This window comes from Camelina sativa, chromosome 17 (genome assembly GCF_030686135.1).
Source record: "Camelina sativa cultivar CO46 ecotype springtype chromosome 17, ASM3068613v1".
Lineage (NCBI taxonomy): Eukaryota > Viridiplantae > Streptophyta > Magnoliopsida > Brassicales > Brassicaceae > Camelina > Camelina sativa.
Genome location: NC_141896.1, coordinates 2,526,000 through 2,550,988, shown reverse-complemented (window position 1 = coordinate 2,550,988; position 24,989 = coordinate 2,526,000). Strand labels below are relative to the sequence as shown.

Sequence of the window (24,989 nt, the reverse complement as noted above, 5' to 3'; positions counted from 1 at the left end):
AATTATTAATATAAATATACATAGACTAACAAAAAGCACCAGTGGTCTAGTGGTAGAATAGTACCCTGCCACGGTACAGACCCGGTTCGATTCCCGACTGGTGCATGAGCTGTGACGAAATTTCTCAGATGTATACGCCACCCTCCTGAGCTCTCCTTTTCTTCTTTTTGCTCAGATTTCTAAAAAATCTGTCTCGTGGTATCATGCTCGGATTAATTGCCTCACTTCCCTGAGCTCTCTCTCAATTGTTTTTCCCCTGCATTTTTAGTTTGGTTCGGTTTACATTGAAAAACAAATTACAGTTGTATTAGAATGAAACTCTTGGATTTAACATCATCATCACTCATCAGTATCAAAGAAATCAGCACTTCTTTTTTTTATTTTGTTTTTTTGGTAAAAAGAAATCAGCACTTCTTAACACTACATTACAGAGCTTGGGAAAAGAACGTTTACAGGATTCTTCACAAAAGAAATACTAGAAAAAACAGTTTTCCCTTACATGACAGCGACTGCCAATAACAATGGTTGCATTAAGGTTTTTCAACACAACAAAAAAAATCAAAGCAAAAGTATCAGTATTCTTCTTATGGATTTTCCCATTGCATTCCATGTCTTCTATAGAAGCAGTAGACAGGAAGAAAAAATTGCTCTGTAGCCTTCCTTGCCAAAATGGTTGGCTCGGCTCATCTATTCAATTTTATGCTTAATCCTAAGAACCACCTTCATTGGTCATGAAACATCAACAGCTCTCTTTTGGATAACTTGCTCATGGTGTATTATGTCTGACACTTTGCTCGGTGGCCAATACCGGAACACAGATCTCCCTATGATGTTCTTTATTGGAAGTGGACCCCTGCGTTTTACATTCACCGAATCTTCCATGAATCAACAGAGTTTTCAAAGTGGTTTAAGACAGAAGAATTATAAAATAACAGATAATTTCCAAAGTGGTTTACCAGTTATGAGAGTCAAAGCTTTTGTTGCGGTTGTCTCCTAGAACAAAGACATAACCTTCAGGGACGAACTGCAAATAAACAGGAAGAAAAGCCAAGTTAACAACATTCTTTTTAACAACTTTATAGGTCAAGAAATCTTTAAATTAGAAAGTGCAAGTTTGCTTACCATCGGTTCCATTTCATAGTTAATCGGCTCTAAGACAAAATCCTCTACTTGAACAGAGTCATTAACTAAGAGCTTTCCATTACAAACCTACATGATACAGCATTGATAGGTTAGACAAGAGAATGATACAAAAACAGATAAAAACAATGGTTAAAGGTCTGTTATGAGGAGGCTGTTTTCATCAAGAATCCCACTAGAGAAGTAATACCGATAAAGGTGAACAAAGACTTCAATTGATGAATAGGATCAATCAACAAGTGGGTTAGAGAGATAAGGGCTTACTTCAACCCAGTCACCTTCGCTAGCAACTATCCTTTTTATGAAAACATCAGTACAACTGTAACCATGTTCCTGCAATTCAAAGGAGAACATCAAGCAAAGCACCTTTCACACAGGTTTAAAATCATTCGAAAAACCAAAAATAGTGATCTGAGACCTACCAGCAAAATAGGAGGAGCCTTGAAGATAACTATGTCTGAAACCTCTGGCTTTCTGAAAAAGTATGAGACCTGTCCAATACAAAAGCAGATAGACGGATTTGTTCAAAATGATTTAGTGCGCAGATCAATCACTCAGACATTAAAGCCACATACACCAATTAAAAGATTAGTGATGCATCCTAAGACACATATAAGACCATTACCACAACAAAAATTTAGTCCCTATAATACAGAATTGATGAAAGCAACCATTTTTAAAAAACCTCTAAAGATCAAACACCATTCTACCATAGCAAAATGCAAATTTTACATAGCCAGTAGTATATTCTCACCTTCTCAGCCATAACACGATCACCCACATCAAGAGTAGGGTACATAGAAGTCGAAGGTATAGACTTAGGCTCAGCCAAAGCCGAACGGAAAAGGAGAGAAACAGTAACCGCCGTGAAAGCTGCCTTAGCATCCTCAGAGCAGATATTCAAAAGCTTATTAACCCAACCGTTACCAGGATTAGAGGAGACCTTATCACTCAACTCCAATTTCACTTTAGCATCACACACCTTTACCCTATCAACCTCAGTGATATCAGTTGATAACGTCGCCGGAATACTACAAGGCATCCACTTGGAACCCCTAAGGAAAGGGATAACAGAAGAGGTTTTAAAGGGAGAAATCCCGAGAACGTTCATACCGGGAAGCTCAGGAGCTCCACCAGCCAATCTCATGATTGAGATCATACCCATAACAAGCGGACTCTTGCTTCCTTCTTCGAGGATCTCTCTGGCGATGGTGCTGTACATAGAAGAAGAAGGTGGACGAGCACGAGGGCTTGAGCTGGGACCAAGCCATGAGTTGTTGTTGTTGGCTCCGGGAGATTTATCAATTTCGGGTATCTGACTCTGAGGGCAGAACCTGGGACGAATCCATGATTCGAAACATGATCTAACGTCGCCGGTACCGACACGTGTCCCGGCGGATGAAGAAGCAATGTTCCGAGCAACGTAGCTGGAGTAAGTGAAGGTAACCCTAAGCGCCATAGATGCAGATTCGAGGGAGAATTGGACGGGGTAAGGGTGAAATTGAGGTTTCGAGAGCAACAAGGGGGTTTGTTTGGGCTATAGGAAGACCTAGAAAGAATGAGGAATCGATACCGGGAAAATTGGGTCGGATGATTGGAAGAGTCGATCTGCCGGCAAGAGGAACGGAGAACTGACGCCGCCGGTGAGAACGAGTAAGAGTTTCAGGGGGAGAGAAATCTGGAGATCTCCCAGAGGAGAGGGGAAAAGGTTGTTTGGTCGAAAGCAGAGAGAGAGACTCTCTCTCTCTCTCTTATTAATTGTGTTTGTTTGGTTGTTGTATCACTCCAAATTAAATTAGGGCCAACTCTGGGCCTTAGAAAATATACTATTGTTGTTATACTGACTTACTGAGCCATCTTAAAAAAAAAAAAAAAAAAAAACATTTTAAGGGAAATAAATCACACAGTATATATTTCATTTAAAGAAAAAAACATTATCCATATCTTCTTTATTTTGATAAAAACATTTAATCTTTTGCTAGTAAAAATTTTAATTTTCTAAGCGGATGCTATGTTTATTGTAACTTTTTTTTTTTTAGAGAATTGGGAGAGTTCACTAATCAGTAATCACCATGCATTATATCAATTTAGATCGTTTTTTACACCCCAAAAAAAAAAAATATCGTTTTGTATTATTATGATGTAGTTATGAATTAGAGACGTGACAAGGTTGGGTTCTAGGACCGTCGCACGAAGAAAATAGAATATACTTTTTTTTTTTTTTTTTGAACAAACAGAAAATAGAATATACTTAGTGGGGGAATTAATAAAGAAAAGGCGCATAACCGCAGCACATACGTCATTTCTCATCAATCTTCGTTCGTCTTGATATTTCTTCTTAACTAATCAGTATTTTACCGACAAAATTAAGAACTAATCCAGTATTTAGTACTAATATTATAATTCTCAGCGAGTAATTAGTCGTTAACTTAATTGTGTTAAGTTTGACCACAACCTAATATTTTATTTTTTTAAGGCTTCTTTAGGCTATAAATTTCGATTTCATAGAAACTCACAACTTGGTCCACAAAAGAAACAGAAAAAAAAAAGATAGACACTCACAAGTCACAACTGACAAGGTCAACAACAATATATTTGGGCTTGGGCCTGTCGTTTCAAAATGGGTACCTACGAAGTTTAAGAAGAATGGGCCAACGTCGTCTGTTACAATTGACAAAGTGATTTTCTTCTCTAATCTTCTTCACTAAATTATATCTTTTTAAAAAATGAGTTTACTATATACACTATTTGATCTAACTAATTCCTTACCAACTTACTGTATTGAACTATTGATAACTGGATACGAAATGTGAGTTAAATATTTTTTGATAATATATATTAAAGTGTACCACCCATAACATCAAAGCACCAGTGGTCTAGTGGTAGAATAGTACCCTGCCACGGTACAGACCCGGGTTCGATTCCCGGCTGGTGCATGAGCTGTGACGAAATTGGCATCCGCGTTGGTTGGGTCCTTCGCATTCTTCTGATTTCTCAGATGTACAAGCCACCCTCTGAGCTCTCTTCTTTTTTTTTTTTTTTTTTCCAACATATATGCAACACAATTTCAAGTTTTAACTATGTTCTTTTCTGTTAACTTGGCATTGTGGTGGAATGCTAAGTTTTCACGATTCATGTCACTTGCTTGCCTTAAATTTGTAAACATCATTGTAAAATAATAAAATGAAGCAACGATCATTGTCTGTATCCAAAGGAAAATGAAATTTATTTTAGCCTTGTTAGTTCCTTGAATAACAAACAATGGAAGTAGGAAACAATAAAAAACTCACAATCAACAATTTCATCCGACACAACTTTATACGTCCTTTCTTGCACATTGACACCCCCAAAAGAATAATAAATAATCAAAAGTGAATCAAATGAATTGGAGAAAAAAGCCTATTAACAGGATAATATCAGCCACACAACATAGTCTTGTTATCAATACGCAGAGCTACTCTCACTAGCAGAGAGGGAAGGTCCTTCAGATTTGACTAAGCTTGAGCTATTGCTACTTATCTCTAGCCCTTGCAATCGCCCGTTCTGTAGAAAGTCCGATACGCTTTGAGAATTCGACATCTCCATTGGATTGTTGAAACTAGTATGCATCTGCTGCATATCCTGGCCGTTCATCGAGCCATGATGATATGGTGGAATTGCCATGAACGTTGAAGAAGAATACTGAATCTGCTGCATTCCCATATCAAACGAATCTGAATTCCCAGAGATTTCCCCTGTCTCCATCTTCATCCTTTCAACTTCTTTCCTCAAAGCTTCATTTAGAGCTGTAAAACAAAAGCAGATCAGACTGAAGATCACAGAAAGAAGCAGAAAACGTTACCAAAAGGAATAAGGGGTTACCATTACGAAGCTGAGCTTGTTGCTCCATTGCTTGTAACCTGAGTTTCAGCTCTGTGTTCTCGTTTGCTAATCCATTTGTGTCTCTCTGTATCACAACCAAACCGTATCAAGAAGCTATCCCTTGAGTGAATCTGGTGAGATCAAACAAAGAAGGAATCGAAGAAGAGAAACAAAACCTGGTAGAGAGTGAGCTGAGCAGAGAGAGTGGTAGCTTCGGTTTGAAGCGATTGAACCTTACGCTCAAGTTCTTGAATGTATCGAGCTTTTCTCTCCTTGGATCGAGCTGCAGATTGACGATTCGCTAATATCCTATAAATCCAAAATTCCAAATCCCTAATTCTGTTAATTCCTCAAAAACTCATTCTCCATTGATTTTTTTATTTTCAATTCCAGAAGAAGAAAACGAACCTTTTGGCGCGTTTGGGATCAATGTTCCAAAGCTCAGAGAGCTTTTCAGGAGGCATAGCTTTCTTAGCGTCCATGATTTCACCAGCATACATAGCGCATCCAGCGTCAACGGAATTGCTGTGACGGTGACGAGGACGAGAAGAAGAAGACTGCTGCGGAGGAGGAGGATTAGGATTAGCGCCGGAGGCGGAGTTGGAAGAGAGAGATTGATTCGGAAATGGATTTGGATTAGATGTGAGGCTATCGACGTCGATGAAGGAAGAGAAGAGATCGTCGTCGGAAGGAAGGTCGTCGGAGGAAGGTGGTGCGCCGGAGGAGAGGGGATCCATGAACATGAACATAGACATGTCGTCGGAGCGAGATCGGCGGTGAAAGGAAGAAGGAGGGGTCGGATCGGCGGCATTTGGAATTGGATCGGAGAGCTTCGAATCTGATGATGCGGCATTTGGAATTGGATCGGAGAGCTTCGAATCTGATGATTTCTCCATTTTGGTTTGTTGGAATTTTGAAATCCGAGAAAATGGAAATTGAATCGAATAATTAATATGTCTTGGTGAGAGAACAATGCACAATGGAGATAATGAATGATGGAGATCAGATGATGAAGATGAAAGCTTTCTCTCTCTATGAATGAAACGAGGAGCGTATGAAGGAAGGAGAGAGAGAGGATGTACTTAACTTAAACTGAAGAGAGAGAAGTGACGTCACTTAACTATAATAACTTTTTAATTACCCCCCATAGAGTTGAGTTGAGAAAATTTTATGATTTTTTTAAATTTTGTTATTTTCGTCTATTAGTGTGATTTATTTTAAAAAGAAATGATTAGTGTGATGAAAAGCTAAAAGGCACATTGGCACGTGAAGCATCGCAGCATCTTGTCTCCCCCGTCTTTTTTATTCTAGTGTAGTTGATTGGGAAAAATATCATTAAAATCATAAACTTTCAAAGCCATTTAAATCATGAACTTTGTTGTAGTCCATTTAAAACATCACTTTTGTTGTTTAGTTTTTTAAACATGAATTTTCGTTGACCAAGATAAAAAAAGACATAACATTAATTGACCAACTAACAGACGTTATTGTGTCGTTAATCACTCCGTTACTGACAAAACGGTGTCGTTTTAATAGAAATTTTAATTCGAAAAATGTCATTTAAACCATAAACTTTTAAATATAGGTCATTTAAACCATGAACTTGTAAAATCTATGTCATTAAAACCATGAAATTGTAAATTTATGTCATTTAAACCATGAAATTTCAAATTAATGTCATTTAAACTATAATACATGAAAAAGGCGATCAATCCTTCAAACTCTAGTGTAGTGTCTTAAAACAAGCTGATCAATCCTTCAAACTCTAGTGTAGTGTTCTAATAAATGAAAAAGTCTCAAGACAAAAAAAAAAGCCCCAAATTACATGACAAAAATCGAAAAAGAAGGATGAATTGATGTTCTTTTTTATTTTTCTTAGAATCGCATCATGTGGCAGAGTCGAAGAAAGAAGAGAGAAACTAAACTAGGGTTAAACGGTTTAGCTGGTTAGACTTATATACTTCTGCGGTTTCTAATAAACCAATCGGTCCGATTACCGAACCAAAACCGAACCAAAATCTGATTATCCAAATCAATTGCGCGGAACGGTTAGGCTTTCTCTCTTTGGTTTGCTTCGATAACCAAAATTTTCAGGTTGTTCATGGTTTAAATGATATAAATTTGAAATTTCATGGTTTAAATGAAATAGATTTACAAGTTCATGGTTTAAATGGCCTATATTTAAAAGTTCATGATTTAAATGATATTTTTCGAATTAAAACTTTCATTAAAACGACGTCGTTTTGTCAATAACGGAGTGACTAACAGCATAGTAACGTCTGTTAGTTGGTCAATTATCGGATTTAACGTCATGTCTTTTTTGGTTTGGTCAACGAAACTTCATGTTTAAAAAAGCTAAATAATACAAGTTGATGTTTTAAATGACCTACAACAAAGTTCATGATTTAAATGGCCAAAATTTGAGAGTTCATGATTTTAATGACATTTTTTCCGTAGTTGATTACTATTTGCTTTTAAGTGCTTAATTAATCAATCTCCTAGTAGTACCCATTAGGATTAGGTGCATTCATTACAAGTAGTTTTTATGTAGTTGCTTGTTTCAACATGCTAGTTTTTAGCAATTATCGCATATAACATCTCCCCACGTCTGACTCTTGACTCAAAAGTCTTGTATTAGAGAAACAAGATAAACAAAAATATTTATTTCTTTTTGCCTCTTAATATACCACGCAGCACGCACTATATAACTCTTACAAAAGAAATGATGAACCAAAAAAACAAAACAGCAAACTAAGGAGAATGGAGAAAAAACAGCCCTATTGTGTCAAAAGCGCCTGTAGCTCAGTGGATAGAGCGTCTGTTTCCTAAGCAGAAGGCCGTAGGTTCGACCCCTACCTGGCGCGTGACTTTTTGTGACAAGTGTTCTCTTTTAATTATTGGGCCTTTGTGGGCTTCACTTTTATTTATCGGTCCAAATAAGACGGACCCCTACCTGGCGCGTGACTTTTTGTGACAAGTGTTCTCTTTTAAGTTTTGGGCCTTTGTGGGCATCACTTTATTTATCAGTCCTACTAAAACGGATAAAGTTAAACATTGCTTTTTATATCTTAATTAAACCCGCCCAAATTGGACCGGTATCATTTAATAACCTCGACACTGTGCTAATTCAAAAGCTTAATGATGCTTACTTATTACCAACTAATAAAGTTTAATTTTTATTTATTTATTTAGACATTAGCAGCTCCAGAGAAATGAAAACAACTAAGTTGGTTTAATATTCTACTATCGCATAATGATGATTTAGCTATATATATATTAGGAAACCATCCATCTATCCATAATAATTCACGTGTATGCTTTTTCAAATAATGCCGCAACATTGTAACTTCTTATTTTAAGTAATTTTATCATAGCTTCTTATATTTCCTTTTTTAGTTATCCTGCTATTTTTGTCCATAGTTTTACCTTTTGTCTTTGCTGTGTGTTTATTGCTTTCAAAGTTTTCAATCATATACTTCTAATTAAGTTGTGATCAAGAACCATTACTAATATAATTAATGGTTACAACAGTTTAATCGCACTTGTAGAAAATTAATCAAACACCAATTTTTCCCAATAAAAGTCGTTTGGAAATCTTTCGTGACTTTTTAAGTATCGTGGGGACCAAAATACATATACATATATATCATAATCAACTAGTACTACATTAATATTTCGATAGACCAATGATTGATATCGACTCTTCTTAGATGCTATTTATTTGCAATTGGTATACGTTTTAAATCTTTTTATACATTTGAAAGCAAACAAAATAATAATCACAAGGTGGAATATAAACATTGGTAATCATATTTATTTACAACATTGGTAAATTCATCGCACTTGCCAAGTTTTTTTACCTACTGTCAATATAAAAATAAGAAGGACCAAAAGGTCAAAGGGGGCAGGTCACACAAAGGAATCATTAAACAAAGGAAGAGAAAACAGCAAAGTAATGGGTTTTTGACGGAAGAAGAAAGAAAGAGAAGGTGGAGAGTAAGACCATCTTTACTAGGAGATTCTCTCTCGGTTACTCTTATTTTTGGGGTAAAAATAAAAAATAAAAAACCCAATATTCAGTCCATTAAGCGGAGAAACGTTACTCCAGGAAGGAATTGAGCAACGGCATAAGTAATGCTACGTGGCATGTTTTGGTTGGTTGTCGGTTTAATTTAAAAAAAAAAAAAAAAAATTTGCCATTTTCTTTTCCTTCTTTCGCGATCTTCTCTGTTCTCTCTCGACGAAATCCCTAAAACTCATAGTGATTCACCTCAGCAGAATCCAATTCAGCAGTTCCAGATTGATGTTAAAGGCCAAGGCTTTATGTTATCGTTTAGTGAAATCCAGAAAAGCTACTTCTTGTGCTCTTCCCTCTGAACCATCTCCCTCCACTTCAGTAGCCGCCGTCTCTGATGACCATCGGTCTCGATGTTTGTCTTTGATAGTCAAACTTGGTGGGAGAGGTCTCATAGACTCTGCTCGGGAAGTGATTCGCCGTGTTATCGATGGTTCTTCTTCTATTTCAGAGGCGGCTTTAGTTGTTGATTTCGCGGGCAACAATGGAATAGAACTCGATTCTTGTTGCTGCGGCGCGTTGATAAGGAAGCTGACGGAGATGGGTCAGCCTGGATTGGCTGAAACTTTCTACAACGAACGTGTGATTGGAAATGGTATGGTTCCTGATTCGTCGGTTTTAGATTCAATGGTGTTTTGTCTAGTTAAGCTAAGGAGGTTCGATGAAGCTAGAGCTCATTTAGATAGCTGTATAGCTTCTGGTTATGTTCCTAGTAGAGATGCTTCTAGTTTAGTAATTGATGAGCTTTGTAATCAAGATCGATTTCTCGAGGGGTTTCATTGCTTTGAACAAGTGAAAAAGGGAGGAAGTGGTTTTTGGCTTTGGTGTTGTAAGAGATTGTTTAAGGGGTTGTGCGATCATGGACACTTGGATGAAGTAGTTGGGATGTTAGATACTCTGTGTGAGATGACGAGAATGCCTCTACCTATTAATCTATATAAGTCTCTCTTTTACGGGTTTTGTAGAAGAAGAATTGCTGAAGCTTTTGCTAGTCCTCACAGGAGGAAGTTGTGAGTACTGGTACCATACAATTCTAGGGATCCTATGTGAAGTTTTTTTTCAGAACTCAATTGAAATTGGCATTGATTGTTCTTTGTTGGTCTTGTAGGATTAATATTATCTGGCTTTTTGAAACTCTTTTTTTGCAGGTGCTTTGTCTGGATCATCGTAGCTATATGAAACACGATTTTCCAAAAGGAAATAGAGGAGATGTCACACGTGGAGTTCTAGATTGATACAGACCAGGGTAGGTGGAGATTCTAGTGATGTTGAATGAGAAGAATAAGCTCATGTTTCAGATAGATCATTTTGAGTTTACTTTTACTTCATTTCCAATTCAGCGTACACATTTGTTAGTTAGTTAAATTTACAATTACACTTCGAACATGCTTTACAACTCTTTCAATTTCCTTCATTTCCAAACTTCTCTGATTGGATTATCTTGTGATTGCAGGATTATTTCCTTTCAAGTTTAGTTTTTAATTTATTTGTAGTATCCACAATGTGTATAAAAAAAACTCTTAGGGTTGAGCAACCTTCTTTGAGTTCTCTAGTAAATGAATGATTTTGCAAAAATACTCTTAGGGTTGCTTTACTTAAATTAGTATTAATTATATGATTAAATAATTTAAGAGTAACTTAGGAGAGGTACTCCACTAATGATGCTCTAATGGCGGCGGCGAAAGTGACAATTTTGATGAGGCTCCGTCGGTCTCATCCACTACCTGAATTTGTCAAACTAAGGAAATGTCCTTGTTTTACCACTCTTCAATGCTCCCACCCAATACCAACCACTTCCCTTTTACTTGGTCGTCTTCTTCTTCACTCCCTAACCTGGTCATGGCTTTTTCCTTTTAACTATCTCTCTCTCTCTGGAGATTTTGTTTCTTCTTGGGTCGTCTTCCTCTCTCGCTATGTTTTCGACCCATGTCTCCTCTCGTCTCCTTCCTCTTCTTTTCGTCTCCTTCCTTTGTTTCTTGTCTTCTACTTTTGCTCAAGACGGCATCACCAATCCCGTCGAAGGTTTCCTTTTTTTTTTTTTTTTTCTTTAGTCTACCTTCTCTTTGGTTTAGATCTTTAGACAACTTGTGTCTGCGACATGGGTTTTGTACTGATATGTTTTTTTAATTTTAATTTATTTTCAGTGAGAGCTTTGCGGGTTATCAAAGACAGTCTCAAGGATCCGGTTCATAGATTGAGTAATTGGAAGCGTGGAAGAGACCCGTGCAATTCGAACTGGACTGGTGTTGTCTGCTTCAATTCCTCTCTTGATGATGGTTATCTTCATGTCAGCGAACTGTATATTGTCTTTTCTTTACTTACCCCTTTCTCCTTATTCTTCTTAAGCATTCTTGTCTTCCTTGAGACTTGTTTTGAGTATCTTGCTTTTTTTTTTAATACTTGAAGGCAACTGTTCAGTATGAACCTCTCAGGAAACTTGTCCCCGGAGCTTGGCCGGTTGACTCGTCTTACTATCCTGTACGTTATATTATATATATTACTTGATCTTTCTAGTCATACCCCAATGGTGAATATAACTTTCTTTTGTGTATTATTGTACAACTTCTTCTTCTTCTCTAATGCCAGGAGTTTCATGTGGAACAAGATCACCGGAACTATACCAAAGGAAATTGGGAATATCAAGTCTTTACAACTCTTGTAAGTCTTTGAGTTTCTTCTTTACTTCCCTTATTTGTTAGTCTTTGCTTGCCTTCTAACTTGATGTGACTTTTCCAGGCTCTTGAACGGAAATCTATTAACTGGACCATTACCCGATGAGCTTGGGTTTCTTCCAAACTTAGACAGAATACAGATTGATGAAAACCGTATCTCAGGACCACTACCCAAATCTTTTGCAAACTTAAACAAAACAAAGCACTTGTGAGTTCTTTAATCTGATGCTCTGTTCAGTTGTACTTGGCTGTTTTTTTTTTGCTAATTGTGATTCCTTTTCTGTTGAGTATGTTACATTTATTGTCTATCTTATCTTTTTTCTCAGTCACATGAATAATAATTCGATTAGCGGGCAGATACCACCCGAGCTTGGAAGTCTACCATCAATTGTTCACATGTGAGTTGGTATCATTAGCTGGCTTAATTAATCTTACTTGAAACATGTTATGTGTTATACCTAATCTCAGTTTTCAAGTTTATACCATGCTAGACACGCTTTACCTTTTTATAAACACTACTTGTTTTTCTTACAGCCTTCTTGACAACAACAACTTATCAGGCTATCTTCCTCCTGAGTTATCAAACATGCCAAATTTGCTTATCCTGTAAGTTCATGTCACTGATTTTTCTGGTCCTGTCACCATAGACTGGTGATTCATGTATTCTTTTCTTTTTGACCTTTTTTTCCTCGTGTTTATTTTGGCAGACAATTAGATAACAATCACTTTGATGGGACTACGATTCCACAATCTTATGGAAACATGTCTAAACTTTTGAAGATGTAAGTGCTAGTTTCACAATGTATCTTGAACTCAAAGTCACTGAAGTGCGAGGCTGGAGGAGATCTCATCTTCTGTTAATGCATTTAAAAATTCAGTATGAGAGCCATGCATTGGAAATGAATTGAACTGTGCATATCTTAAGCTCTGGGGATGGAAATTAACAAAATTCTGAGCTAATTAAGATAGTCCATTCTAAATTTAGAGATACTGGTAGTTTATTTTATATATATATGAGCATGCTATGCTAATCTATGCATATTTTTCTATCTGTCCACGGGCAGGAGTCTTAGGAACTGCAGCTTGCAAGGGCCAATGCCTGATCTTAGCAGTATCCCAAAACTTGGTTATTTGTAAGTCTTAAAATTTATCTAGCCGCTTCCTTATAGAATCCTGCAGCTACCTTAGCTAATTAATATCATCTGTTTCTGATTTGTTCGACATGAATGAATTCCAGGGACCTAAGTCGAAATCAGTTAAATGGATCTATACCTACAGGGAAGCTTTCTGATAGTATCACAACCATGTAAGCTCTTAACGTTTTTCCATAATTCTGGCCTTTGATTTAATCCGGGATATTTACTGTTATTAGTACGTATTCTATTTTTATTATTTGGTTGGAAATTAAGTGCTTTTAACTTTGTTATCTGATGAAAATACTGCAGCGATCTGTCCAATAACAGTCTAACTGGAACCATTCCAACAAATTTCTCAGGTCTTCCACGACTTCAGAAGTTGTAAGTGTGTTTGATTGGTGTAGTCACTTTTTGGTTTCTGAGATGCACTTATTCTTTTTATCATTTTTGGATATGAAGATGGCTGATCGTTTGTTTTGTTGTCTACCTTATGTGGCAGGTCGCTTGCAAACAATGATCTGAGTGGTTCAATTCCCTCTAGAATATGGCAAGAAAGAGAGCTGAATTCAACTGAGACTATTATTGTGTATGACTGTTACAAAAACAATCATATCTCATTTCCTTTGACTTACCAGCATGTTCCAAATTTCTTTAAATTATCTCTTGACGACCATCAGTTCCTTTATGCTTTTTTCAGGGATCTGCGGAACAATAAGTTTTCAAATATTTCTGGCAGATCTGACCTTCGCCCAAATGTGACTATCTGGTTTGCATCTGCGCTTTCCTATTACTCTTTGTTAGGTGCCCATGCATACTATTTTGCTTTGCATATCATTCTAGCTACTAAATGATGTATATAACATTTTTTTTTTTAAATCTTGTTTACTCGTAAGATGTGATAAACTCCTTCCCTCAGATTACTGTCCACTTTTCTGGTATCATTTGACATTGTTTGCTTCCAGGCTTCAGGGGAATCCGTTATGCTCAGATGGAAATCTGCTTCGATTATGTGGGCCTCTAACTGAGGAAAACAATAATCAGGGTCCAACCAATTCTAACACTACAACTTGTTCTGAATGCCCACCCCCTTATGAGTTTTCACCAGAACCTCTTAGACGGTGCTTTTGTGCTGCTCCTCTGCTTGTGGGATATCGGTTGAAAAGTCCTGGTTTCTCGGATTTTGTTCCGTACAGATCCGAGTTTCAGCAATACATCACCTCTGGCCTTAGTTTGAATCTGTATCAGCTGCGCCTTGATTCATTCCAGTGGCAAAAAGGACCTAGACTTCGAATGTACTTGAAGTTTTTTCCTGTGTTTGGTTCAAATGCCAACAATTCTTTTATATTCAATCGTAGCGAGGTTCGGCGGATAAGGGCCATGTTCACTGGATGGAATATCCGAGACGAAGATCTGTTTGGTCCTTATGAGCTTATGAATTTCACATTGTTAGATGTCTACAGAGATGGTAAGTAGCAGAGTACTCGTCCTCTGGTATTTATTTCAATACAAAACTTGGTTAAAGTAGAAGTAAACAAGCTGACGTCTATATTTTCTTACAACTTTTGCATAATTGAGCTTTGTTTTGACTGTCATGCTTTTTTGGTTTTGTAGTGTTCCCTTCAGCTTCGCCATCTGGTTTAAGTAAGGGTGCAGTTGCAGGAATTGTTCTTGGTTCAGCTGCAGTTGCAGTTACGCTAACCGCTATTATTGCCCTTATCATTATGAAGAAACGTATGAAAGGATACAGTGCGGTTGTTAGAAGAAAGCGAGGTAAGCATGATCTTGTGGATGCCAATATGTGTGTTCAGAGTAGATTATCTATCGAAATTGTGTATTAATAGTGGTCATATGTTTTTGGTTTTGGTATTACAAGTTTGATTCATCCATGTGCAGCTTCCAAAGCTTCTCTGAAAATCGAAGGTGTGAAGAGCTTCACTTATGCTGAGCTGGCTCTGGCTACGGACAATTTTAATAGTTCCACTCAAATTGGGCAAGGAGGTTATGGAAAGGTCTACAAAGGCACCCTTGGTAGCGGAACGGTTGTGGCAATTAAAAGAGCACAAGAGGGATCATTGCAGGGTGAGAGGGAGTTCCTAACTGAAATTGAATTGTTATCGAGATTGCATCACAGAAACCTTGTTTCGTTGCTTGGATTCTGCGATGAAGAAGGCGAGCAGGTACTGTTGTCAAAACCCTCTTCCGGTTGAGGTCCGAAACCTATATATGTTTCTCTTATTGCTTGTATTGTCACGCCTGCAGATGCTGGTTTATGAGTACATGGAAAATGGTACTTTGCGAGACAATATATCTGGTATGTTCTACTTCTTACTGAGTCATCTATAGTGCTGCTTGTTCTCTATGTGGATCAAGCAAAGACTACCCACCGCTGTTCACTGTTCTTGATGTTCTTAATGTGGATGTCTTTTCATATGACATATTAAGCAGCATATATGATTTTGTGTGCTGTTAATTTCCAAGTCTCAAGGGCTATATACAAATTTGTGTTTTTGCAGTTAAATTAAAAGAGCCTCTAGACTTTGCGATGAGACTACGGATTGCTTTAGGTTCAGCTAAGGGAATCTCATATTTACACACGGAAGCTGATCCCCCAATATTCCATCGCGATATCAAAGCAAGCAACATTTTGTTGGACTCCAGATTCACCGCAAAGGTTGCAGATTTTGGACTCTCAAGACTTGCCCCAGTGCCTGATTTGGAAGGCATCTCACCTCATCACGTGTCTACTGTTGTAAAAGGAACTCCGGTAGGATCTGAATCCTGCATTGCTTGTAAAATTTGGTTTCTCAAATCATGACTGAGAATTATTTGTTCGACTTGCAGGGTTACCTTGATCCGGAATATTTCTTGACTCATCAATTGACAGACAAAAGTGATGTATACAGTCTAGGTGTAGTGTTCTTAGAGCTATTAACAGGAATGCAGCCAATCACACATGGCAAGAACATAGTTCGTGAGGTAATGATGATTAGATGCTAAGAGCTTGTTTCTCTTCTTGACGTTACCTAAAATTGTTTGGAATGGTTCTTTCTGTCAGATCAACATTGCATACGAGTCTGGTTCGATATTGTCAGCCGTGGATAAGAGAATGAGCTCAGTTCCAGATGAATGCCTTGAAAAGTTTGCAACTTTAGCGCTGCGATGCTGCAGAGAGGAGACGGATGCAAGGCCTTCAATGGCGGAAGTTGTAAGAGAACTGGAAATCATATGGGAACTGATGCCGGAATCTCAGGTAGCTAAAGCAGCGGATCTGTCTGAGACAACAACTCATCCATCATCGTCATTGAATTCTTCAATCATGAAGCATCCTTATTCATCAATGGATGTCTCTGGCTCTGACCTCGTCAGTGGAATTGCTCCCTCCGTTTCACCTAGATAGAAACTTTCTAGACACCATACACTATTTGTTTGATTACTTAGTGTGTTCTTGTTGTTGTTCTTTTTTTTTTTGTACAGGATAAAGTTATTGTAAGCCAGTAGTATATGTTGCAGACAAGTTCATTTCTGTTGATGTGAGTTATGTAGCTATTCTGATTCTTTTTGTGTTTTGATTTGGATCATAATGGAGGTTGCATCTGAATCAAGGATACATTACAATAAGAATAAAATGTTTTTACCGCCGAGTTTATATGATAACAATCTTGCAAGTGTACGTACACTTACCCAAGTTACACAAGCAAATAATAGTATAATACCCAAAAAAGAAAAATAGATTACGAAGATTTGGCTCAATTGTTTTCCTTATTGAATTACATTCCCATAGCTAATTAATTAGTCTGATAAATCCTTGGAGACACCTCTGTTGTTTAACATAGATATGGCTTCACTAAGGGAACAAGCGAGCTGCTAAGGTGCATGGACATTACTTCATTGGTCGAACCAACGAGCTTGCCACCAATGAAGACGGCTGGGACCGGCTTTGAACACCCTAGCCTCATTAGTGCCTTCTCGATCTCTCGGCATTCAGGGTCCTTATCGATCTCGTGAATCTTAGGGTTAACCCCGAGATCTTGGAAAAGAACTTGAACCGCGTAGGACAAACAACACGAGCTCTTGCTGAATATAACTACCCCTCTTTCGGACGACATTCTCATAACCTTGTCCATCTTCTTGAATAAAGCGAAGAAGAAGAAGAAGATGGACTGAGAGGAGTTTTGCTTGAGACTCTAGTTGCTTGAGTCGCGTGGTATTTATAACATGATGGAAGAATCAGAATCCACATACAGAGATCACAAAAAGATCGTTGAAAATGTTCCCTAAGTCTCTGAACAAAGATGATTCGACGAGACCGAACCTTTTCTTCGGCAGCCTTTAACATTTTTTTTATTTTCAGGACCATCCACGAAGATAGTTGATCATTCCAATTTTATCTCTTAGAAACAAAGATGCGGTCTCAACGATCCTCCTACAAGTTGCTAAAAAGAGAGTCTGCCTATAATAGATGCTAATTGCTTTTTGGACCATACTTGATTTTATTTCTGCAATGAAAAATATTGGACATATGGAATCTTAATGGACCAAATGGATGCAACAAAAATAAACCACTTGCATTCAACATCTTCTGGCATACTAGTAGTAGTATCTTTTTAGCCGTTCGATCTCGCATGGTTTGTTAAATCTAACGGTAATTAATCCCCCCCCCCTCTTACAAGGATTAACGGCTACGATTTATTATTTCTGAAATAATAAATATCCATATTTGGATAAAACCTTTTGCCTAATCTCGCTGCTAATTTTGATTATGCTTTTTATAATCATCCTCTCATGAATTGATGATATTGGTTGGTTTTGGGAATATCCAAGTTTTACTTCCCCAATTCAGTGTCTGTGAAGACGACGATCGAACTCTAAGCTAGCAGCATGAATTTGAGTTTTCAAAATCCCATAGAGTGTGGTCATCCTAGTTCCTTGTTCTTCTCTCCGTTAAAGACCTCGAATAAGCTGGGTTGTTCTTCCAATTTAGGGTTTCATGTTCGATTTTTTGAGAATCGGAAGAAGAAATCGCCTATGGTTACAGTAAAATCCGTTTCTTCTTCTTCAATTGCGGTTGAAGGGACGAAGAAGAGAGACGCAACAAGTACAAGAGAGAGTGTGTACGACGCCATAGTAATCGGCTCTGGGATTGGAGGATTAGTCGCTGCCACTCAGCTAGCTGTTAAAGAAGCTAAGGTTTTAGTTCTGGAGAAGTATTTGATTCCTGGTGGGAGCTCTGGCTATTACGAAAGAGATGGGTATACATTTGATGTTGGCTCTTCTGTCATGTTTGGTTTCAGCGATAAGGTTGCTTTCTTGTTTCTTCACCAATATCATCATATGATTTCAACAATATACTTTGTTTAGTACTAAGTTGAAGTAATTTGATTGAAGGGAACAGGGGAACCTTAACTTGATAACTCAGGCGTTGAAGGCTGTTGGCCGTAAGATGGAGGTTATACCTGATCCTACTACTGTCCATTTCCATCTTCCGAATGATCTTTCTGTTCGGATTCATAGAGAATACGATGATTTCGTCACTGAACTTACCAGCAAGTTTCCCCATGAAAAGGAAGGGATCCTTGGTTTCTATGGCGACTGCTGGAAGGTTCTGATATGCTATTTATTTTGAACTCTTTACTAGTGTTGTGCTATATATATTTATTATAATTTACAACTTGTACAGATCTTTAACTCATTGAACTCCCTGGAGTTAAAGTCACTAGAAGAGCCTATCTACCTTTTTGGACAGTTCTTTCAGAAACCGCTTGAATGCTTGACACTCGGTAAATCTTCTGCAATGAATTTGGACTCCTAAAAATCATGTTTGATGTGTGTGTGTGTGTGTGTGTATTAATTGATTACTGCGAGTATAAATTCTACTAACATGAATCTTGTTATGTTATTCTCTGTGTTGTATAGCTTATTACTTGCCGCAGAATGCTGGGGCTATAGCTCGGAAGTACATAAAGGATCCTCAATTATTATCTTTCATTGATGCAGAGGTGATTAACAAACATTTTCTTTTCTAAATCTACGCAATTTCTTTTTCCAAATTTTATAACCTTTCATATTTGCTTGCAGTGTTTCATTGTGAGTACAGTCAATGCTCTACAGACGCCAATGATCAATGCAAGTATGGTAGGAGTCTTTTTTGGCTCTATGTGTCTACTCGTGTTTCCCTTTCCGTTCTTTTCGTTCCTTACATGTTCAACGACAGGTTTTATGTGACAGGCACTATGGAGGAATTAACTACCCGGTTGGTGGCGTTGGTGGGATTGCAAAGTCTTTAGCAGAAGGACTTGTTGATCAGGGCAGTGAAATTCTCTACAAGGCTAATGTAAAAAGCATAATACTTGATGATGGAAAAGCTGTAAGTCTGTATGAGCCTTACTAAAGTTATATTTTTCCTTAAACCTTTGACATTCCTTTTTGGTTATGAAATTTGTGTTATTTTGCTGGACCTAAACTTTCAGGTCGGTGTTAGGCTAGCAGATGGAAGAGAATTTTTCGCCAAAACAATAATTTCAAATGCTACAAGATGGGATACGTTTGGTAAGAGAAAAAATGGCTTATGAAACTGTCAAATAAGTGTTTTCTGTTGTAAGAAAACTAAAGTTGTATTGTCGTTGCTGTAGGGAAACTTTTAAAAGGAGAAAAGCTTCCAAAAGAAGAAGAAAATTTCCAGAAAGTCTATGTCAAGGCTCCATCATTTCTTTCAATCCACATGGGTGTTAAAGCAGAGGTTCTCCCTCCAGATACAGATTGCCATCATTTTGTGCTTGAGGTTTGTTTTAGTTTCTTAGTAAGATCTATTTCCTTGGCTGAGTTTGGACTTGGGAGTATTCAATTGCAACTTTGTTCTTTTGTTGCATATGTAGGACGATTGGAAGAATCTGGAGGAGCCTTATGGTAGTATTTTCCTCAGCATTCCAACCATTCTTGATCCATCTTTGGCTCCAGATGGTCGACATATACTTCACATATTTACAACTTCCTCAATTGAGGATTGGGAGGTGAGGCTGATCTAAGACGAGCGAACAAAGCATGAACTATATATATATATATATATATATATCTTCGTGGAGCAACTTGTTTTAATTACAATTTTTCTCAGCATTAGTATCATCTTCTAGAGTTGGTGTTGCTATGCCCATTTTTTATTTACTTATTTCATCCAATTTTCGGTACTAGGGACTCCCTCCAAAAGAGTATGAAGCGAAAAAGGAAGAAGTGGCAGCTGAAATAATACAGAGGCTAGAGAAAAAACTGTTTCCAGGGCTCAGTTCATCTATTACGTTTAAGGAGGTTAGGCTCTTTTTCCCCCCTACGATTTGCCATGGACATTGTAATAGTAGGTCTGCATGATATGAGACATCTGTATCTGAGGTGCATGAGAGCAAGCCTACACCGTATGTGGGTATTTAGCCTGTATATCTAAAAGTTTTCTGAGGCAGGTGGGAACACCAAGAACACACAGACGATATCTTGCTAGGGATAAGGGAACCTATGGGCCAATGCCTAGAGGAACCCCAAAAGGTTTATTAGGCATGCCGTTCAATACAACGGTAAGCCAAAGAATGATAAATAACATCTGGATTTGTTTAGTTCTGCTGGTGAATGGTTTGGCTAATGAAAGAATGGTTTGGTTAATAATAGGCTATCGATGGTCTATACTGCGTGGGGGATAGTTGCTTTCCTGGTCAGGGAGTCATAGCTGTGGCATTCTCAGGAGTAATGTGTGCTCATCGGGTAGCTGCTGACATTGGTGAGAAAAGTCATCTTTTTACAATATGTTGAATAGACTGGTTGATTAGTGATTACTATGTGCATAAGAAAAAATCACTTTCATCGTTTGACTTGTAGGGATTGAGAAGAAATCACGGGTACTTGATACTGGCCTTCTTGGTATACTTGGTTGGCTTAGGACACTCGCATAAATCTACTGATGGTTGTAATGAGAAAAGAATGACAAGAAAAAGAAGAAAGAAGAGATACAATAAACTACTGTATGATATATACGCATGCAACATGAGCATAATTGTTTATTATTGTTTGTTAACACTTGACATATATAAATATATAAAGGGTGCAATTAAATTCCGTTACGACTCTGAAAGTCATCAAGCTTTCAGTAATGGCGACCGTTCCCTCCCACTACCTTCGTCTTCCTCATCTTATCAACCAAAACTACTCTCTTTCCCTCAAACCACACTCTACGCGTATTACTTTTCCGGCGAGTTCATGGCCGGCGAGGGCCATGTCGAAAACCGAAGAGGAGGCTTCTATTTCTCCAAGGCTCGAGCAGGAAAACTTTGAGCTGACGACGGCGGAGGAGGATATTCGCCGGCGGGACAGAGAAGAAACTAAAGAATCGAAGAGTTTGAAAGACACGTGGCGGAAGATCCAAGGAGAAGATAATTGGGCCGGGTTAATGGATCCGATGGACCCGGTTCTTAGATCCGAGCTGATCAGGTACGGGGAAATGGCCCAGGCCTGTTACGACGCCTTCGACTTCGATCCTTTCTCAAGGTACTGTGGGAGCTGCAGGTTCACGCGCCGACACCTGTTCGAATCGCTCGGGATACTCGATTCCGGCTACGAGGTGGCGCGTTATCTCTACGCGACGTCGAACATCAACCTCCCCAACTTCTTCTCGAAATCTAGATGGTCCAAGGTGTGGAGCAAGAACGCCAACTGGATGGGATACGTGGCCGTTTCCGACGACGAAGAAGCCACGCGCGGTCGACTCGGACGCCGCGATATCGCGATCGCATGGAGAGGAACCGTCACGCGGCTCGAGTGGATAGCGGATCTCAAGGATTACCTCAAACCGGTATCCGGAAACGGAATCCGGTGCTCCGACCCGGCCGTTAAAGTAGAATCCGGGTTTCTCGATCTCTACACCGACAAAGACACGTCGTGCAAGTTCTCGAAATTCTCGGCGCGCGAGCAGGTTCTGACGGAAGTGAAGAGACTGGTGGAGAGGTACGGAGACGAGGAAGGAGAAGATCTGAGCATCACCGTGACGGGACACAGCCTCGGTGGCGCATTGGCGGTGCTAAGCGCGTACGACGTGGCGGAGATGGGACTGAACAGAACTAGGAAAGGAAAATTGATTCCGGTGACGGTGTTCACGTACGGAGGACCGCGAGTCGGGAACATTCGGTTCAAGGAGAGGATCGAGAAACTGGGAGTGAAGGTGTTGAGGGTGGTGAACCAGCACGACGTCGTGGCGAAATCGCCGGGACTGTTTCTGAACGAGCGTGCACCACACGCGCTAATGAAATTGGCGGGAGGATTGCCGTGGTGTTACTGCCACGTGGGCGAAAAGCTGCCGTTGGATCATCAGAACTCGCCGTTCCTGAAGCCAACCGTTGATCTTTCCACTGCTCATAACTTGGAAGCTCTCCTCCATCTCCTTGACGGGTTAGTCTTTTCTTACATTAAAATCTTTTTTTTTTTTTACTTCAAAAGTAAATCTGACATATTGAAAATACAGATCACTTTTACTAATTTCTTTTTTCAATGATCAGATAAAAATAGTAATATTATTATAAAGAAATACATGACCCACTCAACACAAAATGTTTTGCGACTTTTTCTTTTTTTAGGAGACAAGATCTCAGTTTCTGTGTATCAAAAGAAAAAGATAATAATGAAAAAATAATAAAAATATCTCAGTGTATCTTGATGATTTCACATTCCAACAACCTTGTAATTAATACAGAATGATCTTAAAAGAAAAAGTTGTTAACTAATCTGATTAACGTGGCACCGCTTTTGTGGTTGGATCATAAAACCTACCCAAAAAATACAGTACTTTTAGAATGATGATGTTGCCAATTTATATGTCAAATTCTGGTTGCTAATAAAAAATTAAGTACAGGTATCATGGGAAAGGAAAGAGATTTGTGTTATCAAGTGGGAGAGATCCAGCGTTAGTGAACAAAGCATCTGATTTTTTGAAAGACCATTTCATGGTTCCTCCCTATTGGCGCCAAGACGCTAACAAAGGAATGATCAAGAGCTCTGATGGCCGTTGGATTCAACCTGATCGCATCCGTGCTGAGGATCACCACGCTCCTGACATTCATCTACTCCTCTCCCAACTCCATAATCATCCATCATAAAATTTTTTTTTTTCTATTTGTAATTAGTAATCAGATTCTTTCTTTGTCTTTCTACTGTCTCATTGCTTTTTTTACATTACATAGGAAAAAAAATTAAGTTTTCATAACTTAATAGATCAGGCAAAAACTAGACTGAAGAGATCTTTAGTTTTTATCAAAATTGGAGAGGATACAAGTTTGTCGCCATGACTATCATCATCATCGGTTATTATTTCATCTAATATATGCATAGATTCGGTCTCAGACCCTCCTCACTCCTCTTCTTCATCAATCTGGTCAAAATTCTCCCACCACGAAACAGGACCTAAACCGTCATCATCTATATTCCCCTGCACAATTCACAACATTGACTGATTTACTGGACCGAAAAGGGAACAACAAAAACAACAACATGGTATAGAAGAAGTTGGTATCTCGAAAAGAGGAAGAAGAAATACAACATGAAAAGCTTTGATAATGAATCTGATGAATGATGAACTTACAGTGACCACCATAGGAGCAAAAGGCTTTGCGTCTTCAGCACGCTCAGTTGGAACTGATGGATAACTGATGCTCTGAACTCTAAACTTAATCTGCCAATCACAATGCTACGTTGCAGAGGAGACTACTTTCGAAAAAATTTACACTTTAAAAAAAGCAACTGGGGAACCAAAAAAGTTAACCTGACAGGAATCATCGATAATATAGTCTTGACCGTCAAACTCCCAGACCCATCTCATTTGCTTCCTGTTAACCAAAAAACACATTAAACTTTGTGAACCCTAGAAATATTCCATGCACTGCAGTCTGCAAGACACATTTTACTTTACCTATTATAAGGGTCAGGCTCACAGCGGTTAGGTATCGGTATAAGTGGAGCTGGCACATAGATGTCCTCAAAGAATCCAAGTGTTACTGCCAAGTATAGAGATATCATAAATATGCAACAGGATGTAGTGAGTGCACAACATTAGAACTCTTGAGTGAATTTGGTAAATTAGAGAGTAGTACTCACAGCGCAAGCCATTGGCGTCAGACTCTTTGAACTTTGCAGCTATGACCTCACCAACAAATGGACGAAAGACAACAATTCTAAAAACTACCTACAATCACAAGTAAAAACAAAAATTAACAACACAACAAGGTAAAAAGAGAGAGATGAGGAAAAGATGGGGTAATATGAAAATACCTTATAGGTGGCAGCACCATCACCGGGTAAAACAAAGCCTCCTTCTACTGATTTAATGTCGTAAACAGATACGCAAAGCCCTAAATCTGCTAAAACCTTTTTCATAACAAAATTTTGATAAAATTAGCCACTGTGTGTGTGTGTGTCTCTATAAATAAGCAGAGAATGGGAATAAGAAAAGGGGCAATGAGCAAAAAAAAAAACCTTGTCCAAGAAGAGATTCTGAAGCACTGACTTAATGGCATCTTCGAGTGGGAGGTTAAGTAGATGCGGAGGCACTCTTAGTGAATGTTCCAGCTCACTTAGATAGAACATTCCTTCAATGTTTTAAATTCACAAGTCAGATATATGCGTTTGAATCAAAAAACAAAAAAAAATCAAAGAAGTAGAATTCGTTAAGCGAATAGAAGTTTCCGAGCATTCGGGTTATTTAGAAGCGATTTATTAAAAGTTTATTGTAGCCTAACAAGTAATGAACATCAAATCCTTTTGTAGAGCGTACACAACTCTTCCATTATCATAACTACAAGGAACAAAAAAGGAAATTATCTAAAATCGAGCAATACCTAAACCACTTACGACGCGATCGGCTCGAAAGAACTCCGAGAGATGGTGATGAAGACGAAGATTAGTCAGAAAAGTTGAGAATAGATTCGGAGAAGAGAGAACCCGATTCTATTGAGGAAGAAGACGAAGAAGAGGCTGGGAGAGAGATTTTACGAAACCGATTTAGGGTTTAGTTCAACTTATAACTAGATCAAACCGATCGGTTTATTTTAGGTTACGCTTATAAACCGAACCGCAATCTTTAAT

At 38.3% G+C, this 24,989-nt stretch overlaps 7 protein-coding genes, 3 non-coding genes and 1 pseudogene across 22 annotated transcripts; 7 read left to right on the top strand and 4 right to left on the bottom strand.

Annotated features, from left to right (window-relative positions):
• Nucleotides 1–352: 352 nt before the first annotated feature.
• Nucleotides 353–3,021, bottom strand: LOC104754850 (putative thylakoidal processing peptidase 2, chloroplastic). The gene is made up of 6 exons (XM_010477136.3): nucleotides 1,895–3,021; nucleotides 1,563–1,631; nucleotides 1,405–1,473; nucleotides 1,123–1,209; nucleotides 957–1,024; nucleotides 353–853 (listed from the first exon to the last, which is right to left on the bottom strand). The coding sequence occupies exons 1-6, from the start codon at nucleotides 2,597–2,599 to the stop codon at nucleotides 730–732; spliced, it is 1,122 nt and encodes a 373-aa protein (XP_010475438.1). The 5' UTR covers nucleotides 2,600–3,021; the 3' UTR covers nucleotides 353–729.
• A 984-nt stretch (nucleotides 3,022–4,005) lies between these two features.
• Nucleotides 4,006–4,076, top strand: TRNAG-GCC (transfer RNA glycine (anticodon GCC)). The gene has a single exon. It is a non-coding gene; the product is annotated as a tRNA-Gly (tRNA).
• Nucleotide 4,077: 1 nt separating this feature from the next.
• LOC147923257 (small nucleolar RNA snoR114) lies at nucleotides 4,078–4,162 on the top strand. Its single transcript, XR_015587974.1, has one exon. It is a non-coding gene; the product is annotated as a small nucleolar RNA snoR114 (small nucleolar RNA).
• A 176-nt stretch (nucleotides 4,163–4,338) lies between these two features.
• LOC109130244 (transcription factor RF2b) lies at nucleotides 4,339–6,148 on the bottom strand. Its single transcript, XM_019239730.2, has 4 exons — nucleotides 5,410–6,148; nucleotides 5,178–5,310; nucleotides 5,002–5,086; nucleotides 4,339–4,925 (listed from the first exon to the last, which is right to left on the bottom strand). The coding sequence occupies exons 1-4, from the start codon at nucleotides 5,895–5,897 to the stop codon at nucleotides 4,582–4,584; spliced, it is 1,050 nt and encodes a 349-aa protein (XP_019095275.2). The 5' UTR covers nucleotides 5,898–6,148; the 3' UTR covers nucleotides 4,339–4,581.
• Nucleotides 6,149–7,792: 1,644 nt separating this feature from the next.
• On the top strand, nucleotides 7,793–7,865 carry TRNAR-CCU (transfer RNA arginine (anticodon CCU)). Its single transcript has one exon. It is a non-coding gene; the product is annotated as a tRNA-Arg (tRNA).
• A 1,289-nt stretch (nucleotides 7,866–9,154) lies between these two features.
• LOC104754847 (putative LRR receptor-like serine/threonine-protein kinase At1g06840) lies at nucleotides 9,155–16,510 on the top strand. Of its 8 annotated transcripts, none has more exons than XM_087494925.1 (22): nucleotides 9,163–9,671; nucleotides 10,042–10,086; nucleotides 10,225–10,322; nucleotides 11,221–11,374; nucleotides 11,483–11,554; nucleotides 11,663–11,734; nucleotides 11,813–11,956; nucleotides 12,075–12,146; nucleotides 12,283–12,354; nucleotides 12,456–12,530; nucleotides 12,813–12,881; nucleotides 12,986–13,054; nucleotides 13,194–13,265; nucleotides 13,384–13,470; nucleotides 13,582–13,650; nucleotides 13,847–14,349; nucleotides 14,496–14,654; nucleotides 14,778–15,061; nucleotides 15,144–15,195; nucleotides 15,398–15,648; nucleotides 15,726–15,860; nucleotides 15,940–16,510. In XM_087494925.1, exons 5-22 carry the CDS (start codon nucleotides 11,496–11,498, stop codon nucleotides 16,279–16,281), a joined length of 2,586 nt encoding a protein of 861 aa, XP_087351051.1. In that variant the 5' UTR covers nucleotides 9,163–9,671; nucleotides 10,042–10,086; nucleotides 10,225–10,322; nucleotides 11,221–11,374; nucleotides 11,483–11,495; the 3' UTR covers nucleotides 16,282–16,510. The 8 variants fall into 8 exon arrangements, with proteins under 8 accessions (XP_087351046.1, XP_087351049.1, XP_087351045.1 ...); XM_087494921.1 differs by having other exon boundaries at nucleotides 10,225–11,098; nucleotides 11,221–11,363; XM_087494922.1 differs by having other exon boundaries at nucleotides 10,042–10,096; nucleotides 11,221–11,363.
• Nucleotides 9,305–10,090, top strand: LOC104772511 (pentatricopeptide repeat-containing protein At5g62370 pseudogene; annotated as a pseudogene).
• LOC104764852 (monothiol glutaredoxin-S11) lies at nucleotides 16,500–17,091 on the bottom strand. Its single transcript, XM_010488450.3, has one exon. It carries the CDS (start codon nucleotides 17,006–17,008, stop codon nucleotides 16,709–16,711), a length of 300 nt encoding a protein of 99 aa, XP_010486752.1. The 5' UTR covers nucleotides 17,009–17,091; the 3' UTR covers nucleotides 16,500–16,708.
• A 273-nt stretch (nucleotides 17,092–17,364) lies between these two features.
• LOC104764782 (prolycopene isomerase, chloroplastic) lies at nucleotides 17,365–20,975 on the top strand. Of its 5 annotated transcripts, none has more exons than XM_010488383.3 (13): nucleotides 17,365–18,182; nucleotides 18,277–18,483; nucleotides 18,562–18,661; nucleotides 18,798–18,880; nucleotides 18,960–19,016; nucleotides 19,096–19,248; nucleotides 19,352–19,430; nucleotides 19,514–19,662; nucleotides 19,757–19,891; nucleotides 20,070–20,183; nucleotides 20,333–20,443; nucleotides 20,535–20,643; nucleotides 20,742–20,975. In XM_010488383.3, exons 1-13 carry the CDS (start codon nucleotides 17,763–17,765, stop codon nucleotides 20,813–20,815), a joined length of 1,791 nt encoding a protein of 596 aa, XP_010486685.1. In that variant the 5' UTR covers nucleotides 17,365–17,762; the 3' UTR covers nucleotides 20,816–20,975. The 5 variants fall into 5 exon arrangements, 4 of the variants coding, with proteins under 4 accessions (XP_010486685.1, XP_087351040.1, XP_019098872.1 ...); XR_015586653.1 differs by having other exon boundaries at nucleotides 17,441–18,182; nucleotides 18,960–19,011; nucleotides 19,110–19,248; XM_087494914.1 differs by having other exon boundaries at nucleotides 17,618–18,182; nucleotides 18,960–19,011.
• Nucleotides 20,976–20,985: 10 nt separating this feature from the next.
• Nucleotides 20,986–23,194, top strand: LOC104764792 (phospholipase A1-Igamma1, chloroplastic-like). Its single transcript, XM_010477130.3, has 2 exons — nucleotides 20,986–22,304; nucleotides 22,765–23,194. Exons 1-2 carry the CDS (start codon nucleotides 21,013–21,015, stop codon nucleotides 23,006–23,008), a joined length of 1,536 nt encoding a protein of 511 aa, XP_010475432.2. The 5' UTR covers nucleotides 20,986–21,012; the 3' UTR covers nucleotides 23,009–23,194.
• LOC104754843 (uncharacterized) lies at nucleotides 23,047–24,919 on the bottom strand. 2 transcript variants are annotated; one of them, XM_010477128.3, is made up of 8 exons: nucleotides 24,743–24,919; nucleotides 24,381–24,493; nucleotides 24,177–24,272; nucleotides 24,003–24,090; nucleotides 23,818–23,902; nucleotides 23,671–23,734; nucleotides 23,491–23,580; nucleotides 23,047–23,337 (listed from the first exon to the last, which is right to left on the bottom strand). In XM_010477128.3, exons 2-8 carry the CDS (start codon nucleotides 24,489–24,491, stop codon nucleotides 23,260–23,262), a joined length of 612 nt encoding a protein of 203 aa, XP_010475430.1. In that variant the 5' UTR covers nucleotides 24,492–24,493; nucleotides 24,743–24,919; the 3' UTR covers nucleotides 23,047–23,259. The 2 variants fall into 2 exon arrangements, with proteins under 2 accessions (XP_010475430.1, XP_010475431.1); XM_010477129.3 differs by having other exon boundaries at nucleotides 24,756–24,896.
• Nucleotides 24,920–24,989: the final 70 nt, after the last annotated feature.

Excerpts from the sequence above, each read along its gene's own strand:
- LOC104754850 (XM_010477136.3), bottom strand. The coding sequence starts at position 2,599 with ATGGCGCTTAGGGTTACCTTCACTTACTCCAGCTACGTTGCTCGGAAC. Across the intron at positions 1,210-1,404 it reads GCGAAGGTGACTGGGTTGAA|GTTTGTAATGGAAAGCTCTT; the intron begins GTAAGCCCTTAT and ends TGTATCATGTAG. Across the intron at positions 1,025-1,122 it reads ACTATGAAATGGAACCGATG|TTCGTCCCTGAAGGTTATGT; the intron begins GTAAGCAAACTT and ends GTTTATTTGCAG.
- LOC109130244 (XM_019239730.2), bottom strand. The coding sequence starts at position 5,897 with ATGGAGAAATCATCAGATTCGAAGCTCTCCGATCCAATTCCAAATGCC. Across the intron at positions 5,311-5,409 it reads GATCCCAAACGCGCCAAAAG|GATATTAGCGAATCGTCAAT; the intron begins GTTCGTTTTCTT and ends TTGGATTTATAG. Across the intron at positions 4,926-5,001 it reads ACAAGCTCAGCTTCGTAATG|CTCTAAATGAAGCTTTGAGG; the intron begins GTAACCCCTTAT and ends TTTGTTTTACAG.
- LOC104754847 (XM_087494919.1), top strand. The coding sequence starts at position 10,990 with ATGTTTTCGACCCATGTCTCCTCTCGTCTCCTTCCTCTTCTTTTCGTC. Across the intron at positions 11,375-11,482 it reads TATCTTCATGTCAGCGAACT|GCAACTGTTCAGTATGAACC; the intron begins GTATATTGTCTT and ends TAATACTTGAAG. Across the intron at positions 12,882-12,985 it reads ATCCCAAAACTTGGTTATTT|GGACCTAAGTCGAAATCAGT; the intron begins GTAAGTCTTAAA and ends AATGAATTCCAG.
- LOC104764852 (XM_010488450.3), bottom strand. The coding sequence starts at position 17,008 with ATGGACAAGGTTATGAGAATGTCGTCCGAAAGAGGGGTAGTTATATTC.
- LOC104764782 (XM_010488383.3), top strand. The coding sequence starts at position 17,763 with ATGAATTTGAGTTTTCAAAATCCCATAGAGTGTGGTCATCCTAGTTCC. Across the intron at positions 18,662-18,797 it reads GCTTGAATGCTTGACACTCG|CTTATTACTTGCCGCAGAAT; the intron begins GTAAATCTTCTG and ends TGTGTTGTATAG. Across the intron at positions 20,644-20,741 it reads TCGGGTAGCTGCTGACATTG|GGATTGAGAAGAAATCACGG; the intron begins GTGAGAAAAGTC and ends TTTGACTTGTAG.
- LOC104764792 (XM_010477130.3), top strand. The coding sequence starts at position 21,013 with ATGGCGACCGTTCCCTCCCACTACCTTCGTCTTCCTCATCTTATCAAC. Across the intron at positions 22,305-22,764 it reads CTCCTCCATCTCCTTGACGG|GTATCATGGGAAAGGAAAGA; the intron begins GTTAGTCTTTTC and ends AATTAAGTACAG.
- LOC104754843 (XM_010477128.3), bottom strand. The coding sequence starts at position 24,491 with ATGTTCTATCTAAGTGAGCTGGAACATTCACTAAGAGTGCCTCCGCAT. Across the intron at positions 24,091-24,176 it reads ATGGTGCTGCCACCTATAAG|GTAGTTTTTAGAATTGTTGT; the intron begins GTATTTTCATAT and ends TTGTGATTGTAG. Across the intron at positions 23,338-23,490 it reads TTGCTCCTATGGTGGTCACT|GGGAATATAGATGATGACGG; the intron begins GTAAGTTCATCA and ends TGAATTGTGCAG.